Raw genomic sequence first — 23,435 nt, forward strand, 5'->3', positions numbered from 1 at the left:
TTTGAATTTTCTACGTTATGACTCATTTAACATTATGCGCATTTTAACATATTTGTACGTTTTTTTAATTGCATATCTAGCACATAAATGCATAAACATTTTTTTTGCTGCCGTTTTCCGCTTCTTTGTTTTTTTTTTTTTATCGCTTTAACGTTTTTTTGCATGCAGCACGCGTTTTAAACTTGCAACGTGCAGGCATTTGAGTTGACCAAAGAGACTAGCAGCAAATGATTCCTCCTCTCTCTCTCTCTCTCTCTCTTGGATTCCATTTGCTGGTCACACCTACAATTCAGTTTGTATCAGTGTCTATTTTGATTGAACTGCTTTTTGTGCTTTGGCTACTGGAATTGGCAAGTAACAAAAGACAAAAGCTGGTATGAGTCAAGTATATTTGGTATGCGAGTCTCTGTCTTGATACCGTTGCTTGAGCAACTGAGCTACTGTTTTTTTTATTCATACCCAGTAAATCTTGTTGAGTCTTGGGTCTGCCAGTAATAAGACTTTGTATATATATAACTTAACTTTTTGTTAAGTGTGCGGCGTTATCAAGCGAGTTTAAAAATAATCAACATGTAAATTAAAAATTTATTGCTGTTCTATGATCTATTTGAATTCAAAGCGAATTCAGGTGATAACTAAGATCATAGGCTAAGCCTCTAGCCAATATAAAATAAATAAACAAGCATATTTGCGCTTTCAAATATATTTGTATATATTTTGAAACAATGTGGTTTTAGTTAGCAATATATTTTATATATTGCTAAGGCTGCAACTTTTGTAATATATTCTATTTAAAATAATTAAATTTGCACATTTTTTTGCCTTTCTTTTGAATTAAACATTTTATTTTGAGTATATTCATCAATAATTTTGCTAGTATATTACGACTAAAAATTATTATATATTATATATTTTTTAAACTTAAAAAAATATAATTGCTTAAACTCAAAGCATTATATTTTTGTTATATAATTAAGAACACATTTTTTTTAATTTGTATATTATTTTTTTATATTTTATATAAATATTTATTTTAATATTTAATTAATATTTTGCTGCAACTTTCATTTATCGAACCCAAATATTTGTTAGCTAGCCTAAGCGTTGAGCATGCTCCACTGCAGTATTTTGATTATTCAGTTTTTTTTGTATATTTTATTGCGCATACGCATATCAGTTGCCACATTTGGCCATTAGCTTCTGGAGTTGGAGTTAGGGGGCAGCTCAAGCAGCAGAACTCGAGTCCATTGGTCTGCCAATTTGCAATTGAGGCAGCAGCTGAAGCTTAAGTTTATTTTTAACAATTAAAAAGAAATAAAAAAGCTTAAGAATTGCTGTTTACGAAGAAAAAAAAAATACAAAAACAAACATTTTACCTTTTTGATTGCAGTGTATGCGACATTTGTATGTGTGTGCGTGTGTGTGTGTGTGTGTGTATTGCTTGTTTCATTTGATTTATTTTTCTGTACTTCAGCACGTTCGTCGCTGTGCCCCTTTTGGTCAACACTTTCTGCTATCTTGTATTTTCTTTCATTTCTTTTTCTTTTTTTTTTATATGCTGTTGTTGCTCCCACTCCATTTAAGGTTTGGTCATCGCTTGTCGCTTTTGCGGCTTCTGTTTGCTGTTGTTTAGTTTTTATTTTCAGCTGCTTCTTTGGCTTCTACACTCTCTGCTGGGATTGGCTTTGGCTTACGACTCTGACTTTTGTATTACCAACACACACTTACCCCTTAAGCTCACACACACACACACACTCATGGACATGGACAGACGGCACTTGGCCTCAACTGCTCTAATTTGTATGCGCAACATGTCAAAATTGTTGTGGTCAATACTCTGATTGCTTTTCATGCGGAGCAGTCGACTCGTTCTGTGACTCTCGCCTCAGTTTGTGGCAGCTGCACGTTTCCTTCTTCAAGTCAAACGCTAATATTTATGAGCCTTAGTCTAGGCCGCAATCTTTTTGGCAACGATTAATTCTACGGTTGCGCCACATTTCTCTTAAGACTTGACTTGTTTTTTATGCTCTCTCAATTTTTTGATAATTCCAAACACATGATAATAAACTGTGAAGGAGCCAACATGCCACATGGTTAATAAATAGTTAAAAAATAGATCAGTGGGTAGAAAGTTATGTGCTTTTAAAAAAATTAAACTGTTAACAGAATTTAATAATAAATCGCACTTTATAAATTTCAGATATATGAAAAAAAATATTTAAAAGTGTTTTTCATGCTGTCAATTTTTTGAAACGCACTTTATATTTTATAAAGCAGAAATTTAAAATAAAAAAAAACATAAAATCAGCTGCCGAATAAAAAAAGACGCTGGCGTTTAATAAAATTAAGCTGATGCATGCATTTATTAATAATAAAAATATTACAAAAAATTTATGGCGCACTACAACACAAAGGTGTTTAAATTTAAATAAAAAATATTTCAGTTAATATTAAAAATTTGCTGCATGCTTAATTCTAAATAAATTCAACTTCAACTGTGACTGGCAGCCCCACCCCCGCCCCACCCATTTCTAGCCGTCATGTAATTTGCCATATTTCATAATTAATTACAGAATTTAAATTGTTAATGAAGCGCCCGCCGCTCTCGCAATAATTCAATCATTTAACCCTACGCAGCTGAACTTTTAATTGCAGTTGAAAAATTAATCGAAAAAATGTATTTTAATAAAAAATTGGATTACCACATATAGAGAGTCACACATTATCTACCAAACGCCCACATCATGCCACGCCCACGCGCTTTGTCTAGCTGTCTTTTTATTGCTTTTCGCTGCTTAAAGTTTTAATTAAAAGCACATTGCACTTTATTTCCATTCATAATTCATAATGTGTTGCATATTTTTTTGTTGTTGAGCACAAGTTCGGGTTAAAGTGGGTGGTGGGTGGGAGTTTGATTTTTTCGCATTTTTTGCTGTAGACGCGTATTATGGCATGAATAGACTTTTATTGCAATTTTACGCGCTTCAATGAAACTCAATAAAATGAATTTTGCTTCAACGCATGTGAAAAGAAAAAATATTAAAAGTAAAAAATTGTTAAATAACAAAAAATACTGAGCAAATATATTACAAGGGGTGTAGTATATATAAAAAAAATATATTTTTGTTGTGATGCACGCAAATTGATTAAAAAATAAAAAGCGTTATGCACATTTTGATTTTAAGAATTTTTTATGCGCTGCTCAAGTGAATGCAAAGAATTATTTCGATTGCACTTGCTTTTGGTTGAGATTAATTTGAATTTGAATGTCGTGGGGTAGTTTTCCAACACTGATTTATAAAGGTATTTTCGCAGCAATTGATTCCGACTAAACGAGCATTAGAAAAACCATAAATTGGCACAGCGTGGGGTAACTTTGATGCCAGAGGGTGGTTCTATGAGTTTAATTTCGTAGACTTCGAGTGACAAATGCAAATGAATTTCAACACTTGAGACAAAAAGAAATGAACGCTCCCCTCAGGAACAAAACAAAAGGAAACAACTGTAAATGGAATGTTTGATTAGAAAAATGTTTTGCATAGCGTAAAATTTTATATTTTTACAATTGTACTTTGTGCTCAGGGGGGCGTGTCAGTGCAACCCTGGAGTTGGGCTTGGGGGGCGTCTTTGCAACCCTCGTTTTACATTTTATTTTTGATTAAACACTGCACAGTCTAAAAACAATGCGTGCCAAAAAGGTTTACAGTTCATTTTGTGTAATTTTTACAATGTTGCTTTGCATTTCATTTCACTGACAGACAGACAGACAGACACCCCAACCCCCAACCCTACTGCAAGGGCTGCAAGCGAGTGAATTGATATGCTTGAGAAACCAAGCAAAAGTAACGAGACGTACAAAACACAAAATTGCGTATTGCACTGACAGTTTGTGAAGTGTAAGGGATGTGGGTGGGGGGGTGGTGGTGTGCAAGGGGGTGGGTTATGCACTGATTTTCTGCAGACTGCAAGGGTTGTGAGTGAGAGTTGCCTTAGGGCCTGTCGGGCTGTTGTTCTTTTTACGCTTTCACTTGGCTAAATGCTCATTTTGTTGGTTTTAATGCCATGACGAATGTAGCTTAAGTCAAATTAGAGGGGATGTGGTGGGGGGAAGCGAAAGGTAGGGTGTGTGGGAAACCGAGGGTTGCAATTAAAGTGCAGCACTAATTTTATAAACATTTGCTAAACTGATTTATGCGCTCAAAATAAGTTTATGTTGTGCAAACAGCTAAAGAAAATAATTTCTAAAATATGTAAGAAAATAGTTTTGTTGCTAATATAAAAACTAAATAGCTTATGTTGTGTTTTTTGAGTGTGAAAAATGCAAAGCTGGCAATTTTATAAGCTTAAAAATTAGAAAGAGCTGCAAAATAATTTAATGATAGATCAGATTATATTGTTAGATCAGATAATTTATTAATATATATATTTTTTTTTGATTATAATTTGAAATTTATTAGTCTTTTAAAATTATATATTAATTGCTAAACTGATTTATGCATTCAAAATAAATTTATGTTGTGCAAACAGTTAAAAAAATAATTCTTAAAATATGAATGAGCTTAAAAAAATTTAGAAAAAAGTTTTGTTGATAAAATAAGCTTTTGTTGTTTTTTTTAATGTTAAAAATGCAAAGCTGGAAAATTTTATAAGCCCATAAATTAGAAAGAGCTGAACAATAATTTATTGATAGATAGATTTTTTTTGATAGATCAGACAATCTATTAATATTTATTTTTTTAATTTTAATTTGAAATTTATTAATATTTTTTTAATTTTAATTTAAAACTTGTTAGTCTTAATATTTTAAACTAATTTGAAAAATTATATATAAAGCATTTTGTTGGTCTTAAGAACTGATCAACACTAATTTTATTCGCTAAACTGATTCAAGCAGTAAAAATAATTATTTTTAAAGCTGTTTTTCCAGCTTTTTATTTACTTGTAGCAAATCCACACACACACACACACCTTGACTTCAAACTTGGCTGTGCTCTCGCTAATCAGTTGTCAGTTGTAAAATTTTTGACGCACACGCGCTGACAAATGATGAAGCTTAAGTAAAGTGTGTCGTACTAACTGTAAAAGTAAAGCAAATAAAACGCAATCATTCAATTGACAACTGAGCCGAGCAGAGCGAGTATTAAGCCAAAGAGATGTACGACGGCATGTCAAAGCGCAGCTGGGTAGGAAAATCAATTTGGCTGCAGGGCTTACAAAAGAAAATTCCAAACGCTTTGCGGCGCCAAAATCTCTAGCAGAGGCTTCCGCTCCGCCCCTTTCTCTCTCTCTCTCTCTCTCTCTCCCTCTCTCCATGGCAATGAGAATGTGCTTGTAATAATAACTCAATGGTTGCGGGTTTGACTGTGGCGGCGTCTCTGCTATTCAAAAAGCTAAAATTCAAGGACAAACAAACACAAGTCAAACAGAGTCGTGAGGCTCCTACTACGCTTTTGTTTGTAGCTTCAGTTGTTGTTCCTCTAACTGTAGCAGCTCTCAAACATTTAGGCTTTGGTTTTGTTTCGTTTTTTGGGAAAGTTCGCCTGCCTCTGCCCTAAGGCGCACATAATTTTCATTTTCATTTTCATTACCAGTCAGGCAGCGTGTGCGTTTGGGCCCTGCTAAAAATAATACTCGGCAACTTTTGCTATTTGGCCATGACTAACATGCGCGTGCTTTTTAGTAAATAAAAATCATTTCATAAAAAAGAAATTTTTTACACATTTCGTTGCTTTGATTGTTGCTGCTGTTGCCAGTATAAATAATTTTGTATAATTAGAGACAGTTGGCGTCCAGTCAGAGAGTTTGACATATGATTTGTATAATTAATTAAATAAGTTTGCTGATAAAAATAAATAGTAATGTTAAAAATGCAGACCTAGAAAATTTTTCTAAGTTCAAAAATTAGACAGAGATAGTAAATTTTAAAATATATATATTTTTATTAATTAATGATTAATTTAATTTATTAGAGCTTTTCGTTGTGAAATCAAAATTAATAGCAAAGCTACAATTTTTTTAACATTACAAAAAAATTTAGAAAGAGTTGGAAAACGATGCATGCTAAAATTAGAAAACAGCTAGCAAATAATTGGTATAACTTATTAATTTATTTTGTACCTATTTCTTCTTAAATCATTTTTTATTTTGACTAAATACAATCTTTTTATAGTTCTTGCTTAATTTAATAAAATTATATAATAATACTTATTGGGAAGACATTATAAAAATTTCAACACAATTGGCCAAACTTTTCTTTCAAACGCTCCTCGCTATTTGCCTAACGCCTTTATGTAGGCAGCAATAAAATTTAAAGCCATTACCAGAGTAACTTTGCTCGCTCTTTAGCGCTCTGTCCTGCTCTGTCGTTTGCTGCTGCTGCTGCTGCTAAGTGTATTAACTGTAAGGCGTTTGCGGTAATAAGTTTAAAAACTCGCGCTCAGTGTGTTTGCCTTTTGGTCTAGTCGTTGTCTCTAGCATAGATTCTTAGTCTTGAGCCGTAAGCAGTGCGAAAGTCTCGTCAACTACTTTGCGTAATTATGTCAATTGCCATTAGCTGTAGGTAGCAGTCATCGATATGGCTCAAAGCGTTAAGGCATGCAACTATCTTTGCTATGCTTTGATATCAATCTGTCGACATTTTGGCTTTGCCTTTGAGCGTGTGTGTATGCGTGTGTGTGTGTGTGTGTGTGTGTGTGTGAGTTTGTTTTATGGCTACAGCAGCTACATCTATGCATCCTTAGCTATCTATAGTCATTATCTCGCTTGGCCTGTCGCTCTAACCAGCATAATCCTCACTTTTGTGTGTGTTTCTCTCTCTCTTGCTCTTGTCAAGGACAGAGAACTCAGGGCACCCTTTTTGGCTTTGGCTTTGGCTTTGGCTGTTTAAGTTTGCGTGCTTGTTAGGCATTCGGTTTAGTAGTGCCACAAAATCAATTTTATTTTAGCGTTTTCTCCACGCTTGATTGCCCAGCAAGCTGCTCTAAGAACTTGATTAGCACATATCAAGTGTTATAAGTCGCTAGAGTGGGTGGTTGGGTGGGCGGCTGGTCTGACAAATCATTTTATTAATTTTGCACTTACTTACTTAAACGCGCATTAATCGCGTATACGCAGCGTATGCGTAATCTCTCGTTATTTCAAATGCAGCATATTAAATATTAATTAATTTCAATTAATTTGCCATTTGTGCAACGCACACGACTTCAAATTTGCAATTTGTATAAACTATAAAAATGACATTTACAAGCTTCTTGGTCATAATCAACTTAACTTGTTTATATAACAAACACAACACACACGCACACATACAGCTGCATAATTGTTATTGTTGTCGTCTGCACTTTTGTTTGTCATATTTACATGAATATTTAATCGAGCATATCAATTTCAATCGTTTGCCTTGCCTTTTGCTGCTGCCAGCAATACAAACAGTAGCAATTATTTATTTACAGCAGCAACAACAACAAAAAAGTAGCAAAAAACGAAAATTCTAAAGTCTAAATTTGATTTATTTAAACGGAAATTTAATAGCTATGCCAATATATTTTTCTTTGCAATTGTGCGCAATATTAAATTTAAAGCGCAGGCTAATTAATTTATTGTGGCTATTTGTTTTTTTATTTTAGCCTGTCAATTTGTAGTTGAAATATAAACGCAAAGTTGTAAAAAAAATGCCAAATTGTTTATAGTTTTTTTTTTTATTGTTTATAGCGCACGCATTTTTTATATTTTTGAAATTGAAATGTTGCGTTAAAAATGCAAACGCACTAAAGTGAGTGAGAGCGAGAGAGCTTAATTACCACATGTGGCAACAACTTGAGGTGCTCCACTTTAGTGTGCGCTGCTTTTTATGCGCTTCATTTGCAGCTGATTACAAAAATGTTCCAACACACCCAAAACACAAGGAGAAAGTAAAACAAACAATAAAGTAGCGCATTAAATTGTTGCTAGGCAAATAGCTTAGACCCAAACGCAAACTGAAGAAATGAAATTGAGTTTTATGAGCGCAGAACATTTGCTTGCAGCTGTGTGTTGAAAGATAAAAAAAAACTTAACACACCTGCGTAAGCAGCGAAAATTAAGTGCATTGAATTTCTAATTGAAAGTGTTTATAAAAAAAATTAAATTGGGTTAATAGGCTTAAACAAAAATCGAAAGAGCGCGCCATGTTAAATTGCTATCAATCGTTTCAATTTGTTGCTGCAACATGCGGCTGCAACATTAAACGTTGCTACGTGACTTGCGCTTGATTTATAACTGTGCAGAAAATTCCAAGCGCATAAATAAATAAATAAAAGTATAAACCGCTGCCACCCAACGCAACAGCAACGCACATGAGCAAACAATGAACACATCGGCGAGCTTAACCCGATTGTGTGGCACATTTAACGCACGCCCCGCAGTCCCCCCCTCACCCAGCAGTCGTTTGCGTTGACACTTAAAAACTCATTAGTGGGCATTCTGAGGCATAAGCTGAAGCCCCCAAAGCAGCAGCAGCAGCGGCAAAAAAATAAACAACTTGTTGCTTGTCACTGCTGCTGCCACGCCCACTAGACAACAACAGCAGCAGCAGCTGGTTGCAACTTAAACTAAAGACAGCGACTGTTCGCACATACAAATTTAAGCGTCTAGCTACAAATTTATTTATTATATTGCCACAAAATATTTATAAATATTAGCTTAAGCCTTTGGCTTTCAGCAGCAGCGAGTCTATGACAAATAACAAATGTCAAGGTGGCGTTAAAAAATGAAAGCAGCAAACTTATTTAAGTGGCAGGCAATTTTCTTATCGCGGCCGCTCCCCTTCAGCACAACAGAATTGACAAGCGCAACATTGAAATTGCTACAATGACAAACTGAAGTTGCATGTGGCAAGCAGCAGCAGCAGCAGCAGCGAGGGGCAGCTGCAGCTGATGCACTGCCACTTGACAGAGACGAATGTGGCTCGAGAGCGAGCAGCAAAATAAAGGAAATGCCAATGGAGTGGGCTGGGGGCTGCACGTGCGTCTGCCGACAAACATTTAAATATAAACCGAAGATTGTTGCAGATGTTGCTGCTGCTGCTGCTGTTGCAGCAATGAAAAATCTACACGAGCTGCCATTGCGGTTCAATGTGGGGGCTGCTGCTGCTTTTAGTAGGTGGCTGGGGCATGTTTAATTAATGCAAAGTAAATAAGAAGCGAACGCCCAACGAAATTGATTGAGGAATGTTGCCGCAAAGCGGGTGGCACTTGCAACGTTACTGCAGCAGCATTGTTGCCTCAACTTGCGGCACAGTCTCAGTCTATTTATATATAGACTGTATGTCTGCCTGGCTGCTTCTTTGATTGAGAAAATTGCAGCTAAATTGCTTTTTTGTGTATTGAAGTTGGAAAGTCAAGGAATTTAAAGTGGCATAACTAAATGTTTAGACTTAAGTGAATAAAACTCAACTTCTTACTTAAGCAAGTTTATAATTTAATGCGTAATAGCTAAAAAACTGTCAGTTTGATTATTAAATTGCGCACGCATTAAAATCTGTTAATTAATTATTTTGCTAGCACAATCAAATTAAACATTTTATTTTTATCATCTTTCATTTTTGTAAGTGCAAAGCAAAATGAGCAAAGAAACCTTTTACCCGGCGCACGGCATTATATATAAAAAATATGTATAAAAAAATGAAATTTTTAGTGACAATTTTCACAGATTTATGAGCGGCTTTTCTCTCTCCCTCTACGTTTGTTTTGCTAGGCTGAAAAGAAAGTACAACAATTACAAAATATATTTATATATATATATAAAAGATAAAAGTGAAAACCGTTTGTAAAAGTCACTAAAGCAAGTAGCAGCTGCTGCTGCTGCTGCTGCTCCAAATGTAATTGTAATTGGCAAAAATCCTAATCAACTGTGAACATGTTGATGGTGATGCTGATTGCTTTGGAGCCGGAGCCGGACTGGGGCGGGTGGGTTAAAGCTCATTATGAAGCTTTGAGCAACTTGTTTTTGTTTTTTCGTTGTAAAAACTCGACTACTCATCGAGCCAAAAGCTCATTTCATTCAATGAAAACCGCTGACGTAGCGACTGCTGCCCACCTCTCCCCTTGCCCCTTTGACAGCTTTGAATTTTGTAAATTGAAACACAGCGCGGCGCGCGTTGCTTGCAACACAGTGACTGTCATTGATGCTGCTCTCATATAAGAAGAACTCTCGGACCTTTCTCCTCTCGCCGCTTTTTGTGTGCCCCATCGCCACATTCAACAAAAATCAATGATGCGCAATAATTAGCGCAGCGTTTGGCTGATTGCAACTCTATCACACACACACACATGTTGCATGCCGCATCTGGTTTTGATTTGAAAGACGTCAAAGTGCGGCCACATGCTGCTCCCCCCTCACTCCGCTCCTTGCCCGTTGTACGGCGTCCAATTGGCAAAGCAGCTGAACGCTGAACTTTGGCCATTAAGCGTTCTAGTTTTAGTTTCTACTGCAGGGCACTACCAAACACCAATAATAGCGCATTCGTATTTCGTTTTATATTTCCGAGTTGCCCTGCCACCCCCAGCAGGCGGCTCTGCCAGCTCAAAATTTGGACTGTCGGTCAAAGGCTCAAAGGCCAACTCATATGCAATATGAGTTGTCAAATGAAATTCTTAGCTTCAGCTCAACTAGCTACAAAGGCAACTGTTGAAAGTGAAATTTAAAAAATAGTAGTATTGAAAAAAGTATTAGTATTAGTACAAATAGTAGTATTCAAAGAAATAGAAGTATTAATACAAATATAATTATTAAAAATAAAAAATGATTAGCATTAGGACAAATAGTCGAATAAATACAAATAGTAGTATTAAAGAAAGTAGCAGTATTAATACAAATACATCGTAGTATTCAAAAAATAGAAGTATTAATACATATAGAATTATCAAAAACATATTAGTACAAATAGTCGAATAAATACAATTATTCAAAAAATAGAAGTATCAAAAAAAGTATTAGTACAAATAGTAGTATTCAAAAAGTAGTATTAACAGAAATTGTAGTATTGAAAAAAGTTGTAGAGTTAATACAAATAGAACTATTACTAAAAATAATTTGTATTAGTACAAATAGTAGTAGTAAAAATGTAGTATTGAAAAAATAGTACTATAAATAGAAGTATTAAAGAAAGTAGTAGCAATGCTACAAATAATAGTTCTAAAAACAAGTAGTAGTAATAATACAAATTTTGTAAAAAAGCGAAGAAACAAATGGAAAATTTTGTAGTCACGCTAAGTTCTATAATCGAGTTATATTTTTAAATATTTAAAAATTCTTTTATAATTTTATGCAGCAAATGAAATTTTTCTAAGCAGCCTATACGTTTAAAATTTTTAAATATCATCTTTTAACTTGATGATTGAGTGCATATAAATTTGATTTGAATTATAGAATTTATGTATTTAGAATTTTTGTTGCATATAAAGTGCCTCGAATTTGGCCTAAATAATGAAGGCAGCAAATAAATTGCGCACTGCGCGTATATTTCAAATGATTATTATTTTATGTGTGATGTGAACTAGTTCAGTTCCAGTTCCCACTCTTTAACATGTGGCAACATGTGCACAGTTTGCAACCTGCGTCCGTTGTGGGCCGCATACACAATTGGCCTGTGGCTTGTTGCCGCTGCCACTCAGCGAAAAAAACATGAGCCACAGAAGCCATGAGAATCGCTCGCCCCCTTCGCGAACCCTTTGTTGCTCTCCAAATGGGTGCGGCATAGGCCACAAAAAGTGGAGGCAATAAAATGGCTCATCTGGTTGCTGCTGCCCCAGCGTGTGGCGCGTACGTTTGTCCGCTCGATTCGTTTCCGTCTGTTGCATGTTTGCCAAATGCCAAGCATCATCATAGTAATTATGGAAAATTTGCTCTTGTCAATGCACACTCTGGCGCAACATACGTATATGTGTGTGTGTGTGTGTTTGTTGAATATTGCGGCCATTTTTGCCAGCGCATACAAAAATGTCAGCCCCAAAACGAGTCGTAGGCCACATTTTCACACAAAATTGCGCTGCTAGCCAAACCAACCAACCAACCAACCAGCCACCCACACAGCTCACCCCAGCCCACCCCGCCCAGCCCCCTCTCGGCGCTTCATCATGCTGTAGCTCATAAATGCATTTTTGAAATGCGTGTCGCGTTTTTTCAATGTGCGGCTGCCAATTTGCCTGTGAATTTTGTTTGTCCATTTTGTGATATTTCTGAGGCGTTGCTGCTGCAGCTTTTGTTTGCATTCGATTTTTATGCATTTTTTTCGCACAAACTGCTCGATAATTTACACATGGGCAGACGCCGCCGCCGCCGCCGCCGCCGCTGGGTGCGATCTTTTGTTCAAAAATTCGCATTCGAACAAAAAAAAAAAAGGTGGCAAAAATGTTTCTTTGGCCTGGCCTCAAAATTTGTTTACCTCGAACACATTTTTTTGCACTGCAGCATTATTTATTGCTGGGCTCTAGTCACACATGCAACGAAATGTTGCATGTAGCATTAGAAAATGCTTTTAAAAACTCTCATAAACTGTTGTCTATGTGTGTGTGTGTGAGCAGAAATGTCATTAGGCACAAAGACTGAGGAAAAACAAACAAGTGAATTTTCACTTCTCTCTCTAGCGCTGCCTTAGTCGGAAAAACTGCATTATGTGCATTCGAGTGTGCGTGTTTATCTCTCTCTCACTGTTTTGTATTTGTCTGTGTCACATAACTGCCAAACAGTTTGACACACATACACATTTACACTGATAACAAACAACAAGCAGAGCAGGCAAAAGGAAAATCGTTTAGGCAACTGTGCGAAATTTGAGTAGAAGCAACACTCATAACTTTAGCCAAGGCAATGAAACTGCTCAGTTCAATGTGCGGCAAATCAAGCAGGAGAGCTATTAAAAAGAAAAATGTTTGAAATTTTATATAGAAGCTACAAAACACATAAAAGTTAGTTAGTTGGCTCTGACCTAATTAAAATAAAAATATTTTGCTGTAATTTTTCTCAACTGAATCATATGATGAAATTTATTTCAGTCGAAAGTTTTAAGCGTTGACGCTGCTTATGACTCAGACATTTCACCTTTTTATGTTTTTTTTTTAATTAAAGCAACTAAAATTGGTTGTTGTTGATGACAACCCTAGATAGGCAAAAGCTTTTGCTACCTGTGTTTGATAATAGAGCAGGCCCAAAAGCAAACCATGTCAAGTCAGTGGAATATGTGGGCTTAACAAAGCTGCTGTGTCAGTTAGTTACAAAGCGTTAGCTGCAGTTGCTAGTGCATAAAAATATTTAAACAAAAGCACAGTTGAACTGCCTAACAATTGCTTGAGCTTTTTGGGCATTTCTCATTTGGCAAAGTGGCAACTAAATTGCAACAATAATTAAAAGCCACGCCAGGCAGCTGGCTCTGGTCTAATGGCTAAGGAAGACGCCGGCGACTGCGTTGACACTTTAATAATTTGCACGCTGCTGCGGTGGCGTTTTAATTATTAAATGTAAACGCCAAGCAGCCAAAGGATGCGCAGCCAGGACACACAGGAAGCAGGACGCGCCACGCGTGGAAATTGCGGCAAGTCCTGCGGCTGCTTTGCGTGTACAGCAAAAAAAAAAATAGAAGTGAAAAGATATAAAATTAGAGCAGCAGGTAGCAGCTGCATGGGGCAGGACTCTAGCCGCTGGGCTTGTTTGCCAAGGACTAACCAGGAAGTATTTAGAGCGCAAACGCAGGCCAAAGAGAGATATAGCGAAATGTAGCACAGATTTTACTTTGGTGTGAAAATCGAGCTAGACAAACACTTGACTTGGCCCAAAGGCGCACAGCAAAAAGAAAAGCAAAGCAGCAGCAGCAAGAAGAAGTTGCAACTCATTGTTTAAGCAATTTGTAATCAATACTTAGGCATAGCTTATAGCATTTTTGGGGCATAAATTAGAAAATGTTGTACGCATTGCTAATTAGCATAACTTTTTGTTTTTTCCCCAGCAGTGGACAGTTCTTTAACAGAGAGAGAGAGAGCCTATCAAATGCCTATCAGCATTTACATAATTCTATAAAATTGCCATTAGAGCAAAGCTGAAAATAACCTATAAAAAATACGAAACTAATGAAGCTTAGTCGCTCTTTTAATGACAATCAGTCATCATATTAATAACACCTGTTCCGTCATAGACAGACAGCGTCAAGCCTTTTTGGAATAACCATAAAATTGTATTTAATTTTGCTACGTCTTCGATTTCATAATCGCTTTAAAAGCCACAAAACAAAATATAAAGAAAATGTAAAACCGGTAAACAGCTTCAGGCATTTAAAAGAGCTGAAACAACAACACCAACGAATACACAACAACAACAACGAATACAAACCAACAACACCACACCGAAGGCTAACACCAACAGACAGATCATTACATACTTAAGGTGAGCCCATTAGCACTTGTTTGACTATAATCGTATACATTTTTTATGGAACGTTCAATATTTGGCATTACTTAGGTGGTAGTATCGATCGTCTGTCCGCTGCAGATACAGTGATCAGTCGATACACAATGATAGACACAGACTACAAATATTCATGCGGTGGGACTGGCATAGAAGAGTAGATTGTTGTTGGTGGCAACTCATATAAAATCACGTAATTTTTGGCTAGCTGAAGTTTGTGATGTTGTGGTTACTCCCAGACATAAAATTTGACGAGGGGCTCTAAGTGCTAGAAGTTAATAGTTTATTTACAGAGCATATTTAACTAAAATGTATGTCGTAGTTGTGTGGTTTAACAAAAATTTTGACAGGGGTTGCCCAATTTATTTTTTTTTTTTGTAGCAGCTGCTTGGCTGTTTAACTTTAATTTTATGCTCTGTTATTTTTTTACAGAATTCTTCGCTAGAATTTTTCGTGTTTTATATTCTTCTACCTGCTGCGCTTTGATCCACAAATTATATTAGCTCGCGTTCTCTCTCTCGCTCTTTCACGCTCTCCATTGTTTGTGCTTTGTCTTTGTTTTTTCTATATGGAAATTCTAGTTTTTTGTTTAAAGATTTGTTTGGCCTTTTGTTTTACGCTTCTTTACATTTCTAATTTGATTTCGAAAGGTTATCGCGTGCTGCATGCAGTCGCCACGCTCCCCCCTCGCCCCCGCCACTGGTTCACATGCTGTGCTTATTGTAGGTGTTGGCGCTGTGGCTTTTTTTGTCTGTTGCTGCGGCTATCTAAAGAACTATGCAAATGACTTTATCGCCAAGCGGCCCCCCCGCCCGGCAGCTTCCCGCGCATCTCACAGATTTATAGACGAACCAACAACAAAATGGCTGCCTCGCTTGACTTTGTTTACCTGTCTTCTCTTCATAGCGTGGTGAGCCCCCCTCCCTCTAGTCTTATGCTGTTTACCAAATTTATGTTTGTTCGCATCATCTTCTCTCTTCTGTTGGCATTTCGTTGACCTAAAAAACGTTCAACAGCCGCTAACCAAAAAAAAAAAACCAAAAGCAGTGAAAAAAACACACGAAATCATAAAATAAACAACAACAACAGAAAACGCAGAAGCTAAGCTAACAAAATGCCACAGCAGCTGCCATAAATTGTTGTTGCAGTTGCAGCTTTCTTACCTGTTGTCTGCCACGTTGCAGCGGCAACAGCAGCTGCCTCATTTAAAGCGTTGCAGTTGTCTTTTCTTACCTTTAGCTTCATCTTAGCCTTCAATCTCAGCTTGGAGTGTAATTAAGTTTTTCGCAAAACATCTGCCGTTTTTTTTTATTTCATATACACACCATACATGCTGCATGCCTCATTTTGTCGTCGTCGTCGTCGTTGCTGCTACAGCTTTAAGTGGTCTGGCATTTATATTCTTCTTCTTCTTTAACGTGCTTTATAATTTTGTTGCTGCGTTTAGCGGCACGCCCTTCCTGGAACTGCCTCAATGCCGCACAAAATTTAGCGCTTGCTTTTTTTTCTTTGCTTTGCGTATCCCTTTTTTTATTAAGGTATCCCTATCGATAACAATACACAAATATACGCGCAATTCAAGAGTAAGGCTTATGACGCGCCCCTATTTAAATTAGCTTAACCAAAAGTTGCTAATGAAGCGGCGAAACCGACTAGCGAATACACTTTGTATACAAATTTTATTCAAATATGCAAAATCCATTATTAAATTAGTTTGCATTGAGCTGCTTGCCATAGCCGACTTTGGCATACACTTTGCTAACAAATTGTAAACAAAGCGTATCAAAATTCATGCAAATTGTTACCAATTTGCTTTACTTTGCCAGCTTGCATTTCTATTGTGTATTTTCAATTAACTTTTATTTAAATAAGCTTGGCGCAACCAACTTCTATGTACACTTGCTAAAGCGTATCAAAGTGCAGGCAAATTTTTTAGCTTCAACTTCAATTTGCTTTACTTTGCCAGCTTGCAATTCTATTGTGTATTTTCAATTAGATTTTAGGCTTTTATTTAAATCAGCTTAGCACAACCAACTTCTATATACACTTGCCAAAGCGTATCAAAGTGCATGCAAATTGCTTGCTCAACAGCTTAGCTGCCAACTCAAATTTCTGCCAACTTGCACATTTCTATTTGATTTATCAATTAGATTTTAGGCTTACTTAAGGGGTCGGGGCTTGCAACCCTGGTCCCTGAGTAACGGAAATTGGTTTATTTTAATTGTGCATTCCAACTCATTATCGGGTTTGGCAGATTTATGCTGGCGTAGTCACAATTGGCATGAAGCTTTTGCTCATTTGTTGCATAAATATTTATGCAGCACTCTCTGGGTTGAGATTAACATCTTGATTCGTTTTCATTGCAGCTGCCACACACACAGAGAGAGACAAAACACGCAGCTTGCATCTTGCTCTAACTGCCTTGAGGGCAATGGCTTGGGTCTGGCTCTGGCTCTGGCTTTGGCTCTGGCTTGTGTGCAAGTTGTTTTCATTGTTTGTTTTCATTTGGCTCTTGGCTTCTGCTTCCCTTTACCACACACAAACACACACACATGCATACATACACTGTGCAAATTTCCGTTGCTTATCATTTTGTCATCAGCGACGGCAGCAGCAGCAGCAGCCGCAGTCGCTGCTTCAATCTCCCAATGCAAAGCAGCCGCGAGGCATTCGTCTCTGCGCTCTTCGCTCTCTGCCCGCATTTAATCGAACCCTTCACATTGACAAGCAGACATGTGTGTGTCCCGCTCTCTCTTCCCTCTTCCTCTCTCTTCTCTCCACTTTAGTTATGACAACAATGCTGCGCCGCCTTGAAGTCAGCCATCGCCTTCACTTGCAAAATTTTCATAGCCTCAGGTGGTTTATTCGTTTTGCTCCTCTCCCGCTCTTCCTCGTTCGCTCTTTCTCAGTAATCGTCTCCAGCTGCCTTTGGCTCTGGGTGTGAAATATTTTACATGCTCTCCATCTTCGATGTCTTTATTCTTTTGTTTCAGCAGCCTTACATAAACGTATTTCTATACATTGCCCAGCCACACACCTCGCTCTCTCTCCCTCTCCCGCTCTTCCTCTCTCTCTCGCTGCAATATGCATATTCATATTTCCCTTGCGCTTTTTGCTGCTTCTGTTTCAGTTGCTGCTCAGTCTGCTTGTCTCTCATGCAAACGTCATTATTAGCCATATCGCCTCTAACTCTCACACTTCCCCCACCTTCTGCTCATCTCTACACTTGCTACGCTCTGCTCTGTCTCTCATTACATTTTTGCCAGCTGAGTTTTTATTTCAGCTTCTCTTCTTCTTCTTTTTTTTTATATGTCAGTCAGTGTCTCTGTGTTGAATGTGAATCTGAAATCTGAGCTTCCTGTTCAATGTCAGTGTATAGCTCACACACACACACACACACACATGCCTGCACTATTTACTAACCACTCCTCTCACGCTCACGCTCTTGGCCATATTAGAGACTGTAAGCACTTTGAGTATTTCATGTAATTAAATGAAATTTTACACCCTTAATTTTTTTTTTGCCGCCATTTGGTTTACACTCTACTCGAGTGTGGGTATTTCAAAATTTTAAAGGCATCTTGTTACGCTCTTGGGAACAGAATGCAACTTACTTGCTTGAGCAGAAAATCTTTAGCGCATTTGTTTTGGTATTTTAAATCATTTTCAATTCACAGTTTATTTTAATGCATGCATAATGTTAAATTTCTATTTTCAAACTACATTTTTGCTTTGCATTCTCATTGAAATTGCACGCACCTGTTTTCGAATTTTAATTAAAATTTCATTACTTATTTTATTCGTATAAAACAACTTGAATTTCTATTCTGAATGCAGTCAACTGATTAGCTCATTCTTTAAATTCTAAGTTTTATTCAATTTTATTTCAAATTTCAAAGTTTTAACAAAAATATGACATTTTAAAACTATTTAGTATTCTATTTATTTATTTATTATGGCCGATAACAAAAAAGTAATGAATATTAATTAAAATAAATAACTAAAATTAAATAAAAGCAATTTTATATATTGAAAGTATTAAACAGTTATTTATACATAATATAGTTGTTAACTTTTAAATGCTACACAGTATTTCATTTAATGTCTATCTAATTTCATTACATTTTGTCAATTGTGCTCAACGATTTTCTGTTTTATTTTGCTGTTTAGCTAATCTGCTAATGAAATGCAAATGCCAAAGGCAAGAAAATTGTTTTGGCTTTAGATTTGTAGTCTGCTCTGCTCTTATCAAACGCCAATTACTTACACACTATTTTTGTTATCTTTTGTGCTTGCAGGTAAGCAAATGATGAAGAACGCAACGCAAGACAGACAAGCCTCGATATGAGTGGCCCACTCGTGAGTGTGTGTGTGTGTGTGTGTGAGCTAAACAAATTTTGTTATAATGCGCAAACTTAAATTGAATCAAAGGCAGCCAGAGTTGCCACAACAACCGAAAGCACTTGTGCGACTTTAACGTTACGTTGCATTTAATAGTGCGTCGCTAGTTGCAACAACTCTTAGCTTGCGGCTGTTTTATATATATATTTTTTTTTCCTGTCACGCATCACTCACATGCAAAGGCAAAGGCGCAGCAGCAGCAGGCAAAAGGCGCTTTTGTTGCCATGCCACACGTCGCTGCCATTTTCAATTTTGCATTTTAATAATAAAATTTTGCCTTATGCACAAACGCAAAATAAAGAAAACAGCAGCGGCGGCGGCGGTGGCGGCAAAGGCGGAAGCTGCCACATACAAAAACTTGAAGATGAAGCACAACTTGCGGCTGATGGGCAAAGTTTTTTTTCTTCTTCAGCTGCTAGACGCTGCCCGACGCCATGATTACTTTGTTGATGATGACAACCCTGGCGGGCGGGCGGCCATTACCCCACTTGGCAACTTTGTCTGCAACTTATCGGACCATGTGTGTTCCACTCTTGTTGTTGTTGCGCCAGAAAGTATGCAGTGTTTATCATTTTGCTGACGTGCCGCCTGCAATTTGTTGCATGCACACATATGTGCAACACCCACTGTGCCATGCTCAGCACGTATGTAGCTCATGCTGCTGCTTATTTCATTTTTAATTGAGCTTGCAAAAAAATACATTTTATTTTTATATTTTTTTTTTGCTGGCTTTAAGCAATTTGTACGCGACTTTTTATGCGTTGTTTACATTCCATACAATTCTTTTATTGAGCGTTCGCATTCGCTCTTTATTTTCTGCATACTCAGCGCACTTGTTCACTAGCAGAATTTCTTAAACTGTTTTCTTTTTTTTCTTGCTTGTCTTGTATTTGTTTTCGTGGGCTGCTTTGTTTTTTGCTGCCAGTTGTTTGCTTTATAAATTACACAAGTTTATGTGTGTCATATGCACATTTGTCGACTCATTTTCAGCTCTCTCTCTCTCTCTCTCTCTTTCTCTCTCTCTGAGCAAACATATGTCGAGGCTCTACTAAAATTTCTACCGCTCTGAGCAAATGAAAAAAGCAGAAAAAAAAAGAGAAATGGCAGGCAAATTCAAATTTTACACTAAATTGCCTTTTGCTTGTGTGCGAAATTGTGTGCGCACAATTAAATGTGCCCCCATGCTGCTGCATGCCACAAAATAATGTGGCAATAAAAAATCAGCCCTTTGCTATTTGCTGTAAATTTAACAAATTTTGCATTTGAATTTTGGCAAACAAAATTAAAACAGTTGAAGTTGCAGTTGCTGTCAAAAGTATTTTATCAAAGCAAATACATTTGAATAAATAAAAGCCAAAACTGCAATAATTAAATAAAATATGCAGCTTCATTGCTATTTTTATAATTTGTTTGTTTTGCTATTTTTATAGTTTTTTTGAGCTTGTCTAAATATTTTTGCTGTAAATTAAAAACAGTTTGGCTTTCGCTTTCGTTACAGTTTGCGCCACATAATGTGGCTAAGCTTTTCATGCTTGCCACACAGTGAGCAACAAAAGGCCATTGCCAGTTTGCTGCTGCTCTCTTTGTTGCTTTTTCTTTGGCTTTTGTTGCATGCTTAACAAACTTTTTGATTGTATTACACACAGCCCAAAACTCTGATATGAAAATAGCTTGCATGTTTATTTCTCGCTCTGTGTGTGTGCGTGTGTCTGTGTGTTATGCAATTTGTTTACTATTTTCATATAAATTGCATCGATACAACACGGAGATTCATCTAAACATGACTTCGAACGTTTATATTTTTCACTTAACAAGCCCAAAAGCTACAACTCGGGTTGGCAGCTCATAATGCATAATTGATCAAGACAAGACACTGGACTAAAACTATAGAGTCTATCAGTGTGGCACTGGCGTTGGCTTTGTTATTTCAATTTATGTAAATTTAGCTTTTGGTTATATTTTTTTTTTTTTTTTGTGTGTGTTTTTATCTTGTCTACATCATTTACAAATTGTTTCTGTTGTGTTTTGGCAGCGCCTGGGAAAATGCGCATAATTGCTGTCTTTAAACGTAAATGAATTTCAATTAAAATTTAACACACACACAGACAGACAAAGAGACATATGCAAATTGCCTGCAAGATTTCTTTGAAACGTTGTCGTTGTTGTTTCAAAAAACTTTTGTGCCTAAAGACTTGAATTAATTTGAAAAGTTCTCAGCTAAAAGTTTGTGTGTATGTGTGTGTGTGTGTTTTATTATTGTTTTGGTTTCACACATAATTTTTAAGCAATCAATCGCCTTGTCGTATTGTCGCCCACAAATCGATTAAGTTAATTGCTACGGATTTGATGTTATAAATATTTATGCATTTGATTGCTACTGGCGCTTGATAATAAATTCTATTTGTTAACATAAATCACTCAACATCAAAGTTAACTTGCAGGCAATGGCTGCAGTATTTTAAATAAGTTTGTTATTCAACACTTAACCACAGACAGACGAGTGAGAGAGAGCGATAGTAAGAGCGAGAGAGCGCACACATGTAGCCTCGCACAGTTTACGTGTTTTTTAAGCGTAAAAGCAATTAAAAAACTTGTACAATATTTTCTCATAAAACAAAAGTTGAGCGCACACATAGCTCAAAAAAAAAAAGTAAAATGAACTATGTTAACCAACACTCAGAACAGCAGGCAGCAGTGAGTGTAAATTGTGGCCACATGCCCAGCGGATTGGGTGGGGAGTAGGTTACTCTTTTTTTTTTAAGCGTCAAAGCGTCAAAGCTGCGAGCGGGTTGGGTGGGGGGGTTACATTTAGCTGCAGCGCTCATTTGATATTGATTAACAGCAAATCCATCAGTGTCATTGTGGCCACAGGCGCATACGAGAGCTTGCCACACAAATGAGGCAGCTTTAACTTTAATTTCAACTCAAAGCTGCAGAGACTCAACTGCTCAGCATTAGAAGCGCCAAAGGCAAAAAGAAAAACGAGCAACGAGTTGCTGCTTGGCACTCAAACTGGTGAAGGGGGAGGGGTTGGGGGCTGTGTTATAATAATAAACTGTTGCCCAGGTGCGAACGTGCGAAAGCGAAGCGAGTGTAACCCTCTGCATAAACTTGACTTAATTAGCTGTGTGTGCAACTTGGCTATTTAAACAGTTGCAGGAGGGTTGCAAATTCTATTGACTGATGGCATAATAAATTCACAGCCAGTTGCGCTTGATTAAAGCTTTAAACATTTTTATGGCAACCTATCGCGTATCCACATCTGCAGCTCCTGCATAGACTCCTCAGTCAGCTCATGTGCTGTATTATTTAAAGTGCTAAATGTGCCCGAGACTCCAAGAGCTTGCAAGTCGTCGTAAGTTTGCTCCGCCCAAGCATGTGGCACCATTTCATCTGCATCGCCCTGTTGCATTAATAACTCGGGCAGATCGCCGGACGCTGCAGCCTGCAGCTGCTCATAGACCGCCGATTGGCGATTCAGAAATGCCGAGTGCGCAAATATTCCAGCCACAGTCAAGTTCATAGCGTAGCCTGCGTGCAGCGCCAAGACGCCGCCATTTGAAAAGCCGCCTATAATAATTCGATTCAGCGGTATGCCCGCATCCGTTTCCCGCTGCACGAGTCCATCGACAATGGCATAAGCCTCCGACATGCTCGAAGCTATTTCGGCTGCATCGTAATCTCGGGACGGACGATTGAACCACACATTTGACAATTCGCCGTCGAAGGGCGCGTAGCTTTGATATGGCGCCGTTGGATATCGGACCTTAATATGCGATTTCCCAGCAATATCACTGCCAATCAAACTGTGCACCCACTCGGCGACGCCGGGTCCAGTGTCTCCAGCGCCGTGTAGAAACAACACACTGGCCGTATGTTTGCGTAGCAAGGCCGTAATTCTCATTTCTCAGGGAATTTGTTAGTCAGATTGTTTTGAAATTACGAAATTGAATTCAAAGGCTCTGCAGTTTGTATCGTATTTAGATTTAGGATATGAACTCCATAGCTTGCTTATTCCATATTATGTAGTAACAAGCTTAATGATTTTTAGTTTGTCTTGCGATACGATATACGTTACGATAACCGATACGATACAATAGTACAATAGTAGCTTGTAAAACATTACGATATTTATGAATAGAATGTATAGTAATTATTTACTTAGTCTTGCGATACGATATACGTTACGATAACCGATACGATATACTGCAGCTTTACGATATTTCTGGATAAAATGTATTGTGCTTAGTAATTATTTAGTTAGTCTTGCCATACGATATACGATTCAGTACAAGATTCGGTTCAATATACGATACGATATGCAATATTATATACGCTATACTGCATATACGATACGTATATAGATGCACAATACGATATACGATACGATATTTGATGCGATAAACGATACGATTATAAATCCTTAACGATATTTCGGGATAAAATGTATTATATGATATACGATACGATACACTATAATGATGCTCGCTATACTTCATTTACAATACGTATAGATATACACAATACTAAATACGGTACGATTATACATGATGATAAGCAATTAACAATACGATACAATGCTCGATACGATATACATATAA

The 23,435-nt window shown here is 37.1% G+C and overlaps 2 protein-coding genes across 3 annotated transcripts in view; one reads left to right on the top strand and one right to left on the bottom strand.

The window, feature by feature from the left end:
- LOC108607852 (hemicentin-2) overlaps positions 1-23,435 on the top strand; it is a 73,663-nt gene that overhangs the window by 4,303 nt on the left and 45,925 nt on the right. The gene's annotated exons all lie outside the window — the stretch shown is intronic.
- LOC108604548 (lysophospholipase-like protein 1) lies at positions 21,980-22,800 on the bottom strand. The gene has a single exon (XM_017994078.1). The coding sequence runs from the start codon at positions 22,736-22,738 to the stop codon at positions 22,070-22,072; it is 669 nt and encodes a 222-aa protein (XP_017849567.1). The 5' UTR covers positions 22,739-22,800; the 3' UTR covers positions 21,980-22,069.

Source organism: Drosophila busckii, chromosome 2L (assembly GCF_011750605.1).
Source record: "Drosophila busckii strain San Diego stock center, stock number 13000-0081.31 chromosome 2L, ASM1175060v1, whole genome shotgun sequence".
Lineage (NCBI taxonomy): Eukaryota > Metazoa > Arthropoda > Insecta > Diptera > Drosophilidae > Drosophila > Drosophila busckii.